At 44.7% G+C, this 13,311-nt stretch overlaps 1 protein-coding gene across 1 annotated transcript in view; it reads left to right on the top strand.

Annotated features, from left to right (window-relative positions):
* The first annotated feature begins 228 nt into the window (after positions 1-228).
* The window catches only part of LOC126481917 (potassium voltage-gated channel protein Shaker), a 1,005,443-nt gene continuing 992,360 nt past the window's right edge, over positions 229-13,311 (top strand). The window contains exons 1-4 of the mRNA XM_050105876.1: positions 229-240; positions 559-663; positions 746-958; positions 1,036-1,142. Coding sequence (XP_049961833.1) covers positions 229-240; positions 559-663; positions 746-958; positions 1,036-1,142 — 437 coding nt within the window. The remainder of the gene's footprint in view (positions 241-558; positions 664-745; positions 959-1,035; positions 1,143-13,311) is intronic.

Below are 13,311 nucleotides of genomic sequence, written 5' to 3'. Positions count from 1 at the left end.
CGTACTCCTGTGCTCTGCTCAACTACCTGTTGGAAGGAGTGCCACGCCACGCCACGCGCTATTGATCCAGCCGTAATGGCACGGCTACAGCTGCGATCGCACGCGAACCTCGCCTCGCCTCACGGCCCGATCATCTGCTCCGCCTCCCCGCACTCCGTCTGCACGGGCTATCGATTGCTTTTTAGAGTTCAGAGTGCATCCTAACGGCTACTTCCCCTCTGATCAATGATGGCGACGCCGGTAGCACGGCTACCAAATCTCTCGCGGTAGAATTGTCACCTCCCGCGATTTTGCTGCACGAGTGGGCGAGAGTGCTTACTCGGTGGTGTGTTTTAGATTCTTCGAGCATCGGAAGTGGTTTTATTGTGCGGTTTGTCGATCGAGTGAAGGATTGCGAGGCGTCGTGTTCGTGTGAGTGAAGAAGGGAGAGAGGAAGGGGTGAGCGGCAGCGGCTCGTTTTTGTTGGGGGATTGTGAAGATTTGTGGTGGTGTCGCGTTTGGTGCGGGGTGGAGTGCAGCTGCGAGGTGCACGCGTGTGCTCGGGACACGTGCACGTAGGCGATCGGCGGAGAGGTTGGCAGCAGTGGCGCGCCGCGTGCGCAGCCTGCTGCCGAGCGCGCGCTCTGGCGGGCGGCGGTGGCGCCGCGAACGGCGGGCCGGCGAGTGAGGCGCGGCGCGGCGGACGGTCCGGTCGCGATCGGTTGTCGGTGCGGTGAGCTGAGGTGGTGGCGCGGTCCGCGAGCAGCGAGCACCAGGCCAGCCGCGCCGGGCCGTCGGCGGCCGCAGCAGCAGAGGCAGCAGCAGCAGCGGGGGCGGGCAGCAGCAGCAGTGGAGGCGGCGCCGGCGCCGGCGACCGGAGGCGGGCGCGCTGCACAGTCGCCTCGGGCCGATCTCGACGCGCGACCCCGCGCCCGCCCGACCCGTCACACTGCGGCTGCCGCGGCTGCTGCAGTGCAAAGTGCGCCATCTTGGGAGCACGCGATGGGGCCCGGGAGGGGGACCGGACGCCCCCTCTCGTAACCGCCACACGCCAAGATTTCCCGCATCGAGTTCATCGAGAAATGGGGGCTGACCCCTGTCCTCAAGCCGAGGCAGGAACAACGCCCCCGCAGGAGTGGGGCGGAGGAGCCGGGGGATGCCAGGTAAAGAACCACAGCCTCCGTCTACCCGACGTACGTGCGCGCCCGTGTGCCCGAGTGCGTGCGAGGCTGTCTCCCTATCGTAGGCGCTACCGGCGTAGCGACGTTCTGCAGCACCTCTCGGTCCAGAGTTTACGACCGTCGGTGTACGCCTCTGCTATCGATTGCCGCTTGTGTTCCGGTCGAGATGATACGTCGCTTCTCACAGTCCCTCAACAAACTCCTAGCCACCACACGACCTTGGCAATATTTCAGATACAAAACATTTTTGTTCCACATTTCGGGCGAACTGCCGCATGTCAGTGACTGCCTTCTACGACATTTCTGCACATAATCGTATGGACATATTCAGGTGCATACACTTGCAATGACCAGGAGACTGCGCCAAAATATCGTAGCTGGTGGTCAGAGATCATTTTCCATCTTGACTTAACTCCAAGAGTTACACTAGACTAATAAAAAGAAGCGTAATGTCAAAAAATTCAACTTGAAACTGTCAAGGCAGTAAATACGCAGTTTCCACGTGACATTTTTTAAAATATTGTGATGCTTTTCAAACACCATTTTATTTCAATGCAGTTCTTGGTGTTAAGCCAAGCAGAAAGTGAAAATGGTTTCTGACTGTTACCGGTGTCTTATTAATGAATACTTTTAACTGCAGCTTTCGGTGTTACGCGGTGTCATTTCTAACATTTCCAATATATTCGAAGTGCTCCGCTATACGATCGCTGTAACACCATCTGACTCGAAAAAGGACAGTGAAGTGCAGCGAATTTTGTTCGCAGCCTTGTGAGGGCGGAACCAGTTTTTGGATTTGTGCCCGCGTCTTGGCGTGGAGACGTACGCCGACGTTTGGCTCACTCGTACAAGTGCCTATCGAGAGGACACAGTGTGTACACATCTAGCGTCTTGCATTTGAGCTTGGTGTCAAATACTCTGGCGTTTAGGTCGTTATTGCTTGCAGCGTACGTCGCAGTGGCGAGTGTTATTCGTCGGTGCGCCAAAGTAGTAAGGAAAGCGTTGGAGCATTTTAGATCAAGCTGCGGTAACACATCGAGAAAACTTTAGACACACTGGTTCCGGGAGTGGGATTCTATCGAAAGGATTTCGCGGTTAATTCGTTGCAGCTCGTTAGAGTGGCGCTGTGGTCTTAATTCTAACTGCTGCTGCATTCTTTCGCAACGTGCATTCACAATGCTAAAATGCGAGTAAACATTTCGTCCCTTCTTTAGTTTTCTTGTTTGTATAATTCGTTCCTATAACAAAAACACGAGCAAAAATGTAATTGTCAGCTGTCACCGATGGCCATGTGACCCCACCACCGTCACTAGTCCAACTTAATTCCTTCTCGTCCAGGTCTGAACCGTGTATTTCTGGATGTGACCACCAGGTTAGGAGTTCCGTAACGAACGAATTTGCTCCTTCTCGGCTCTGATAGGAGATGCTGCCACGGAGGCGTTGAGGAAGGGTGGCAGAGTGCGTGCGACGTGCGTTCGCTGCGTTTCTCGCAGCCGGCAGCCAGGCTGTACCTCCGGGTCAGCGTCCAGCAGTGCAGAGGCGAAACCGCTGCCAGACACGCGCTCGTCACGCGGCACGCGCCTCACACAGCGGCCGCGTGCCTCACATCTCGCCACTGCTCTTAAGACAAGCTCCCATCCGTCGCCAGCCTTCTTCTTTGCAACTGTCCAATGATTATTCACTCGAATGAAATATATATCCAACCACTACTTCCTCGATACCCACGTAAAAAGTATTTTCACCAAAATAAAAAAGAAATTATTTACGAGAAAACAGACTAGTAAGGCCCTGGACAACCGCACATATTTCGACAGGTGGACACACATTTTCTCTCTTTTTTTTCTCTATAGTTTGCCTGTTGTCGAAAACGTCATCCGGTTCTAGTAAATTATTTCAACGTTCCGTAGGCAAAGAAGAGCTCTTAGTTTGGCCACCAATAGTTACCTTGTCTTCTATCCTAAACTAATGCTTCAAATTTATTTTGTAGTTTTTAATGCAGTCTATCACAGCTATTGGGAAGTGAAGTAAACATGTCAGTGAACATCTTTCCGTTGCAAAACTGATGTAACGCGTTCGTTACTGATTTCTGATGCCTCTTATATCACTGCTAGAAAGCGCTACTGGCAGTTACCACAAACTTATTTAATGCTATATTTCTTCTTTGTCCCCTTCCTCCTTCTCTGCGCAGTACATTGTGACTTCTCATTTTTACTGTCATTGTTTGTCATTCCATAATTTCCTAATCAATCCAGTCTCTTCATTTTCATGGGTAATATGTATGTCGCTTTTGGGATGACGAATTTTGTCCCGTTGCTTGCTTTACAGTACGCTAACGGTTAACAACACATCGCTGCTTAAGCCCCTTATGCTTTTTGTACAAAATATATTTATTCCTGGGTTACTTTCTTTTGTCGTATATCACTTCTGGCTGCATCAAATTATAAACCATCGCTTGATTCGCTGCTACAAATATATCTCAGTACCTCTCCTTTCGCAGCAGGTGCGTTCTTCACGTATTTTCCTTCCCTCGCAATTTAGCCAACACTACCGCACAAGATTGTTCTAAAAGTGCAGGATTTATTGGCGACAGTGTCCCTCTTCATGTGTGAAACTCCGTGGTTTGAATTTTTTAAAGCTACCGAATAAATAGTATTCATCTGTTAGATGAAACAACCTACTTGATTGACCGATTCTCCAGTATCCATGAGCTGCAGCTAGGAGTACTACGCCAAAATTGGTCCTCATTATTTTTCTCTTATTTTGCATAGAAATGAAGTTAATTCTATACCGGCATTTCTGTCTTTGTTACATGCAAGTATACTTCATTTATTCACACCTTACGTCATTTGCTACTTGAAGGCTGCCGTTGTTAGTTACTTTGCGTTGTTACATTCTCAAAATATAACGAGGCACCTCTCTCACTCAAATTAGGTTAACTAACTTGAAATAAAGTAATCCTGCGTCGTTTTGCTACCGCACCAGGTAACACAACAGCACGATCCTTGCGAATTTGACGACTAAAATGTGAGCTTTCCTTTCTGAGCAACGTTTGTAGCATGTTACGTCCCTGAGGAGTTATCGGACTTAATTTTCTCCTAGTATCTGGACTGTATCTATGTTGGTAACCGCAAAACATTAGATTAACTTTCGTATTTACAAACCAAATATCACTGAAATTATGCGGAAATTTCAAAATCCTATTGCATTATTTGGGAACTATGGTTGACGCTTTGGGAGGGATAGTCTGTTTTCGATAGAGTTACAAGTGCTGAAAACTGCTGGGGGATGAAAAGCCATGTTTAATGTTGTGCGACGAAGTATATATTTATATATTTTGATTCATCCATTCGACGTTCATCGTGGTCCATAGGAGAACATTGAACGATGCTAAATTTAACCAAATAAAAAAGAAAACTCCTATTTTGAAGAAAAACATTGTGCTGCTTCCGTAGTTATATTAAATAACTCATGTTTGCCTGCTATTGGTAGTTTAGTATTTGTTTGCTTTTAGGCCTATTGGTATACTTCAGAGGAAGTAGTTTCTCTCTCATCTGTAAATATTGAGACCTCGTTGCATTACGTCAGTATTTGTCTTGCAGATTTACAATGAAAACTGCTTCTTGGAATGTAGCTAACGGAACCTTTTAATCTCTGGATCTAGTTCTTCAGATGATTTGCGAAAAGAGTGCATACTTACCGTGAAATAGGTTGACTTTTAGCGACTAACTTTGTCTTAGGTGAAAGATGTTGAGTACCTTTCCGTCGGAGTACATGATCCGACTATGAACCTAGAAAAATGGTTCAAATGGCTCTGAGCACTATGGGACTCAACTGCTTAGGTCATAAGTCCCCTAGAACTTAGAACTACTTAAACCTAACTAACCTAAGGACAACACACACATCCATGCCCGAGGCAGGATTCGAACCTGCGACCGTAGCGGTCGCGCGGTTCCAGACTGTAGCGCCTAGAAACGCTCGGCCACCAGCGGCCGGCTATGAACCTAGACAAAGTAGATAATAGTAGGTTTCGCTTTACTGCTTGCACCACCGGCCCCACAGCCACTAACTTCACATGGTTGTCAAAGTTGTCGCTTTTCCGTATGTTTGCACATACATCCCATCTAAACAGTAGTGCTGCAATTTTCTTATGTACTGCTGAGTTCGTTTGTATATACTGAATCCAGTCTTTCTGTTATACAACGAACATTGTTGGTTTCCATGTAAGTAACAGATCTTTTCAATCCTCGAAACTAGATATCCAAGTAGTTGGTAAAAGTAGTGGATCACACGTGAAACTCTCGTGGTTATGTACAATATATTAGTGTAATATGCATCTACCTACTGTTCGCAGACTTTTACATTATCTAATATGGATTTCCTGAATTCATCTCGTACCTTTAGTTTTATGACGAAAATACGGTAAATCGGGTTAAATATGTCGCGAAAGTATAGATTAGAGTGGTTTATAGATAACTGTTATCGTAACCTTTATGTGACATTCACATTCTCCAACTCACAAACAAATTACCACCTTCCATAAAATTACCACCTTCTAAACCTAACGTAAACCTAGATTTCATTGGCGGGTGAGGAAGATGGGGGCGGGGGGTGGGGGGATTAGGGTGTCCAATATCACTCTGTAGCGAGATAATTTGTAAAAAGAGTGGGTAATGTGGTATGTTTCTAATTTACTTTTCAATTGCCTGTGATTCACATTTTCTTACTTTACATTAAATCGGAGCTTGTTCTACACTTTTCCACTGGAGTATAATTCATAAACCGGAGACACTATTACGCTTCGCTTAACTGCTTGCCCTACCCGCTACTGCCGGACCATTACCGCCACACTATTCGTAACTACACTTTGTGTTCGACTGTGATACCGAGCGATGCCTTGAACATTTCACGAGATAATTATTACAAATTACCGTGAAATAGGTTGACTTTTAGCGACTAACTTTATCAAATGTTCTCGAAGATGCTCTCGTTCGACGAATGAAGGCGATAATAGTGAACCAAACCATGCGCGAACTGTGACTTTTTATCTGAATATTCGTTTCTAACAGGTGCTACCCTTGCTTCGGTTTGCAGCCGTATATAATCGAAACAAATTTGGGTCGTAGCGCGGAGCTCGGATAGCGCGGAGCACCCGCTAGCAGCCGGTTGTCGGCCGCCGCGAAGAGGCGCAGGCCGTGTGACAGAGCGGTATGTTATATCCGCGGTACAGGCCCCGCTTTAGCTATCGACGTTTTTAAAATAGACGGCGCCGCCATCGCGTGTTTGTTTAGCCGCGAGAGCACGCTGAGTAACCGCACACATCATTCTAAAAACAGCGCGCCGCCGCGCGGGACTTTAAATCAGTCGCCAGCCGCCGGCCCGCCGGCGTAAGGAAGGGGCGGGCGCGGATCAACCTGTTGACGGGCATCAGGCGCTCGCCGCTGCCGCGGGCCGCCGCTGCAGACGCCATTCAGAGACGCTGAGGACGCAATCAATCACCTGGCGAGCCAAGTTTGGGCCGCTCATTCACGCGCCAGGCGCGAATACTGACCCCCCACTCCCTAATGACTGCCGACTATTAGGCAATCTGCTTTTAGGTGACAGCGGTTGGCAGCAGTGCTGGCAGTCGAAAGCTGTATGCAGCTGTGCTGCGACCACCAGCTTCGTCGACGGAGATGTTCAAAGAGAACAGGGGACAGCACGGACACTTGGGGATGCCTGTCGTGATGGTCATTTCTCCGGAAGCTTTCATTTCGACGCAGGCAACTATTTTCTTTTATGAAGAATAGAACAGAGACTTTAATAATGACAATTGAAACCAGTTGCTGTATTGTAATACAACGTTGTTTATTCAAAACACGCTACCAGTTTTGACGCCAAAAAGCTTCATCTTCAGGCCCCAAGCTTAATCTGCCATAAACGTGCGAACCACAGTGCCATAGACCAACGGGTGGGCCTGTTACTGCTAAGAAAATACGGAATCCAGTTGATTTTGGCCGAGCTGCACTGGAGTTTGTAGTTTGCACACGCTGGCGTAACATAATAAGTCATACCGTTTCCATCTGATGACTCCGTTGGCCCTTGCCATTGTGATTTGTACGTTGATGGCAGATTACTCTTGGGACCTGAAGATGACTCTTTTAGTCGTCGAAACTGGTAGCGTGTTTTGAATAAGCGACTTTGTGTCATATTACAGATGTTGGGTCCAGTCACCATTATTCCAAGTCCTGCTGCTGTGTCACTGTGCTCGATGGATTAGCACAGAAGAGAAAATGTTCCGAGAAAAGATTATAAGATCAAGATAACAAGATCAACACAAGTAAAACTAGGATAATTACACTGAATGATAAAGGTTACGGAATAGAGGTATGTTGATATACAAATTACGATGGTATCAAATGGCTCTGAGCACTATGGGACTCAACTGCTGAGGTCATTAGTCCCCTAGAACTTAGAACTAGTTAAACCTAACTAACCTAAGGACATCACAAACATCCATGCCCGAGGCAGGATTCGAACCTGCGACCGTAGCGGTCTTGCGGTTCCAGACTGTACGATGGTATCGCGTACACAAGGCATGAAAGGGTAATGCATTGGCGGAACTGTCATTTCTACTCAGGCCATTCTTGTGAAAAGGTTTCTGACTTCGTTATGGCCACTCGACGCGAATTAACAAACTTTGAATTCGGAATAGTAGTTGGAGCTAGACGAGTGGGACGTGTAATTTCGAAAATAGTTAGCGAATTGAATATTCTGAGATTCACGGTGTCAAAAATGTGCTATAATGCCAAATTTCAGGCCATAACCTCTCACCAGGGACAACGCAGTGCCCGACAGCCTTCATTTAACGACAGCGAGCAACGACGTTTGCGTAGAGTTGTCAGTACTAACAGACAAACAAATAACTGCGGAAACCAACGTGGGACGTACGACGAACGTATTCGGTAGGACACTGCGCCGAAATTTGGCGTTAATGGGCTATGGCAGCAGACGACTGACGCGAGTGCCTTTGAAACAGAATGACATCGCCTGCAGCGCCTTTCCTGCGCTCGTCACCATATCGGTTGTACTATAGACTACTGCAAAGCCATGACCTGATTAGACGAGGCCCGATTTCAGAATTTAAGAGTTAAAGGTAGGATCCGGTTGTGGCACTCACCCCACGAAGCCATGGGCCCAAGTTGTAAACAAAGCGATGTGCAAGCTGGTGATTGCTCCATGATGGCGTGGGCTGTGTTTAAATGGAATCGATCGGGTACTTTAGTCAAATTGAACTAATGATTGACTGTAAATGGTTATGTTCGGCTACTTGCACACCATTTACAGCTGTTTGTGGACTTCCTGTTTATGGATGACAATACGGCATGACACCAGGCCACAAGTGTTCGCGACTGGTTTGAAAAACATTCCGGACATTTCGAGCGAATGATTTGGTCACCCATCGAACACTTATGAGACGTAATCGAGAAGTCAGTACCTGCACAAAATCCTGTACCAGCAATACTTTCGCAATTATGGACGGCTCAGTATTTCTCCAGGAGACTTCCAACGACTTGCTGAGTCCATGCCACGACGAATGGCTGCACTACAGCGGACTGAAGGAGGTCCGACAGGATGTTAGGAGGTATCCCGTGACTACTGTCACCTCAGTGGAAACCAAGTCGAATTAAATCAAATAGTTCTGATGAAATTAGGTTAGGAAATGAGTCTCTGAAAGTAGTGGATGAGTTTTGCGATTTGGGAAGCAAAGTAAATGGCGATGGCTGAAATAGAGAGGATATCGAAGTGACAAAAAAGAAATTTACAGCTCAGCTTGAGTTAAATAGAGTATAAGTTGATAAATTCTAATTCGTCAAGGTATAGTTGATTTGCTAATGGAGTCTTGTCTGGGGATACCTCGCTACAGCACTCACGTTCATTTGAATGTAGATTGCGGTAATTATATGCTAGTAAATAAATTTGAATGTTGGGACGTCTCTTTTTGGAAGCTATTTATTTGGAGTGTAGTCTTGTGAAGAAGTAAAAGTATAAGTTAAATAATTCAGCCAATAAGAAACCGCAAGCTTTCAAAATGTGCTGCTGTACAAGAATGCAAAAGATTACATGTGTAAATCAAAGAACTAATGAGAGGTACTGAATCGGGGAAAAACTAAATTTTGGCGCAGTTTGATTAAAATAGTGGTCTCTGCTAATTTCTTGGGACTAGCTACTCGCAAGTGTTAGCCTTCTGATTCTGACTACAATTTTTTGCTGTTCCGTATGTCGTTGAGTTCCTTAGAGAAGGATACAGCGCCGTTTTTTCGTCAGCTTTGAGTATTCCGAGTCTATGCTCGTTGTTGATGACCTGGTTGTCAAAGGGATGATGAATCGTATTCGCAAAATTTTCGTATATGAGTAACGAACAATGAAGTGAGAACATCAGAAATGAATGTGTACTTCATGTATAAGTGAAACAGGAGATCGTGTGGTAACGAAACGTTAACTCTGTGAGTAGAAATTAGAAATATACATGCACATACCTGTGATTATTATGATTCTTTCTTTCTGCTAAAACCTATGCATGGCGGACATTGTAATGGAATTCCCTTGTAGACTTACTGACGTTATTTACCGAGTGGTGGACTGAAAATGCAGAACCAATTAACGTCAAAAGAAATTATCGTACAATACGCAGGTGCTTGTCCATGAAATAACCGTTATTTTATACTATTCTTTGTGGAGCACGAGACGGACGTCAGGTTTTGTTTGTAACTCATTTAAAATAGGTGTTCTATCGATAAGCCACTCGAATATGCGTTAACGAGCGATGCACAGTTTTAATACATCATTGTTTGTGGTAATACACACGTTTTCTAAGCATTTGCCCATTAGAAAGGAAGGTAATTTTACTGGCGTAACCCGCCGTGCACAATTTCAAAAAGAGTTTGATTAAAACTTCTCGCACATAAATAGTAATCAGTGTTTCCTGAAATGAGAAAGGAGTTCCGTAGATTCTTGAGGGACAACTTGGCGATGCATACTACAACACACTGACAGAAACACACTAGGATGGTGAAGGAGGTTGTACACTTACATTATTTGTTCGACTCCACACACTCTCTATGTTCAATTGCTTCATAAGTAACTTCAAAAAATCTCAGTCTCGCAGCTTCAAAAGTGGGAATGAGCACAGCTTCAAAAGTGGGAATGACCACAAAACACAGTTGAAAAAATGTTTTAAAAATTCACTTGATATTGCGAGAAAGAAAAATGTTCCTAGAATGTTTACCTTTCAGTAACCTCTGATTTCTAAACAGAAACACTTTGAACAGAACATATTTTGTGATTTCACTGTATTAGTAGAAGAATTAGTAGCAAGTTCCTTTCTTTCTTTTTGAACATTATAATATGCACACTAACGGTATATTCATCAACACTATTATGGTTGTACAAATCAGAGGTATTTAAAATACCGTAACCATAGGAGCATCATTAATAATGAATGAGATAGCATCAATTACTCGTAAAACTGTTTTCATCGGCTGTTGGTGTGTCATAAACTCCGTTCTGTGTACCACTGTTTCCCTGCGAGTACATATTTGCAGGTCGATCTCAAAGTAAGCCGTTCCCTCATATAACAACACCTCTAACGGTCTACCAGTAACACTTCTTAGGTTCTCATTTTCGCACTGTCTACACTATTAGAATTAGTAAAGCAGCGCACCCATTTACTATACTTTGTGTACAATACATGAAGATATATGTTTGGTCGTAGAGGTAATCTAATCACCTTAGGTTTTATCGAGCTTTATTTGACATCTGAGATCGTATATTTGTCTCCCTCATGTAAATCGGTCCCGCTTCCTTTTTATTTCGTGGTATTAGTCGAGCTGTAGTGCCGCTGACAAGATTACTAATGGCACAGGACATTAGAGGCAATAAAAATAACTAACCATCTCCAAATCTGTAAATATAAATTTTATTTCGGGTCCTTCTACTTTCAATGATTACGTTATAACAGATTTATCTAGAAACCATTTCCGACGTTTGCGAGACTGGTAGTCTGACATCCCAGTTAACGGCAGGAATATTTACACATTGTCAAGATTCAGTCATATGCCTGTCTGGAGGCCGGTCAGATCTTAGAGATGGTTTATTTAGATGGAACTTCCCTCCCTGACCCTTTCCCACGTTTCCTCAAACGTCGATAAGCTTCTGAATAAACTGTGTGTCCGTTACACCATTTGAAGAAAAACAGAAAAAAATTGCTGTAGTAATTATTTATGTTCACCTTGCAACCGTTGCCTCGGACATGGAGTCTAACGTTAGGTACAAAATAATTTTGCAGTGAACACATGGTGCGTAGTGGGGCGATCACTGTTTTGTAGAAATAATTCAAAAGCCAAGATCGCTTAAATACTGTTCACTGGATAACCGGTTTCAACACACTAAAGGTGCCATCACCGGATCTGAATGTAGATGAACTTGGATTGTAAATGTTAATCTACATTCAGATCCGGTGATGGCACCTTTAGTGTGTTGAAACCGGTTATCCAGCAAACAGTATTTAGCCGATCTTGGCTTTTGAATTATTTCTACAAAATAATTTCTCTCTTTTGTGCTCGGAAATGTAGACATGGCTGCGTAGAGAGACTGCGCTTGGGACAGTTCCGTAGTCTTACATAGTTTACTGAATTGACTGACGCTCTGCTTTTCTCATGTTTTTCATCTCTAACTCCGAAATGGACGTCTTATTAGTTACTATTCGTTTCATAAATCCTATTCGTCACTTATTGACACTGCTGTTGGCCTGTTGTCTTTCAGCCATTGATTTCGCTTGTGAACTGTCTTCGTTCGCCTCCTATACATGACGTATTGTGTGCTGAGTAAAGCATCTGATCGTCCGGCATGTTATCTGCAGAGCGCACAGTACTTTCCTGATTTTCTCCACAATACGAAATGCTTTGTGTAATATATCTCCATTATTTTCCTTAGATCCATGTTCCATCTGTAAAGATGTGTCTCAACTTTTATACGGACAACGACGTTTAATATTTAATCAAAATTATTTTTGGTTAAAAATATTTTGTTAATTTATCTCATTGTAGGCTACAAATGAAAACTCATTTCCCAGTTATCTTTCTTCAACATGTATACACTGAGTATTCATTTGTTCTTCGATAAATCTGGAGCTCCAGATGTATATTATGTTTCCAGTTCCCCTATTTAATTAGCTAATAGAATTTTAATCAACAAATTTCAGGCACCTGATTTCTACTTAATTTATAAAACTGCCGCTCGCTTTTAAATCACACAGTCCTGGCTACATCATTGCCCCATCCGTACACTTTAATAAGTCCGCTAACAACAATACCTACTGATAATCATTTATATTACATCACAGAGCTTGTATCGGAGGTCAACCGTCTTTGCATATCATTAGTTCTTTTTTAAAATATGTTGCAGAGTCGAGACGTCGCTAATAATTGCTTCAAATCGTATTTTAAAAGAGCAATCGCGCAGTATAATTGAACACATATTCTTGATAATATAAAAGCCAAATATAAAGCTAATCCTCGACATGACACATGTTTGACTCATATTATCCGTCCCCACAACACCCGGTTCGAAACGCTTATGGTATATGACAACAGCTTGTATTGTATTATAATGTATATTAACCGGGGACCTAGAAACGACGGAGAGGCTCCGTCCCCGCCGCAGCCGCAGTGGTCCACAACTCCACGACGACTGCCGCAGTCCACTTCAGCCCTCCGTCGCCCCACACCGAACCCAGGGTTATTGTGCGGTTCGGCCCCCGGTGGACGCCCCCAGGGAACGTCTCACACCAGACAAGTGTAGCCCCTATGTTTGCGTGGTAGAGTAATGGTAGTGTACGCATACGTGGACAACTTGTTTGCCTAGCAATCACCGACATAGTGTAACTAATTCGGAATAAGGGGAACCAGCCGGAATTCGCTGAGGCAGATGGAAAACCGCCTAAGAACCATCCACAGACTGGCCGGTTTACCGGATCTCGACACAAATCCGCCGGGCGCATTCGTGCCGGGGACCAGGCGCTCCTTCCCGCCCGGAAAGGCGTGCGTTACACCGCACCGCCAACGGGGCGGGCCACGACAGCAGCTTACTCACTATTATTATCAATATCACAAACATA

This window comes from Schistocerca serialis, chromosome 5 (assembly GCF_023864345.2).
Source record: "Schistocerca serialis cubense isolate TAMUIC-IGC-003099 chromosome 5, iqSchSeri2.2, whole genome shotgun sequence".
In the NCBI taxonomy this organism is placed as follows: domain Eukaryota; kingdom Metazoa; phylum Arthropoda; class Insecta; order Orthoptera; family Acrididae; genus Schistocerca; species Schistocerca serialis.
This window is presented reverse-complemented; position numbering and strand designations above follow the sequence as displayed.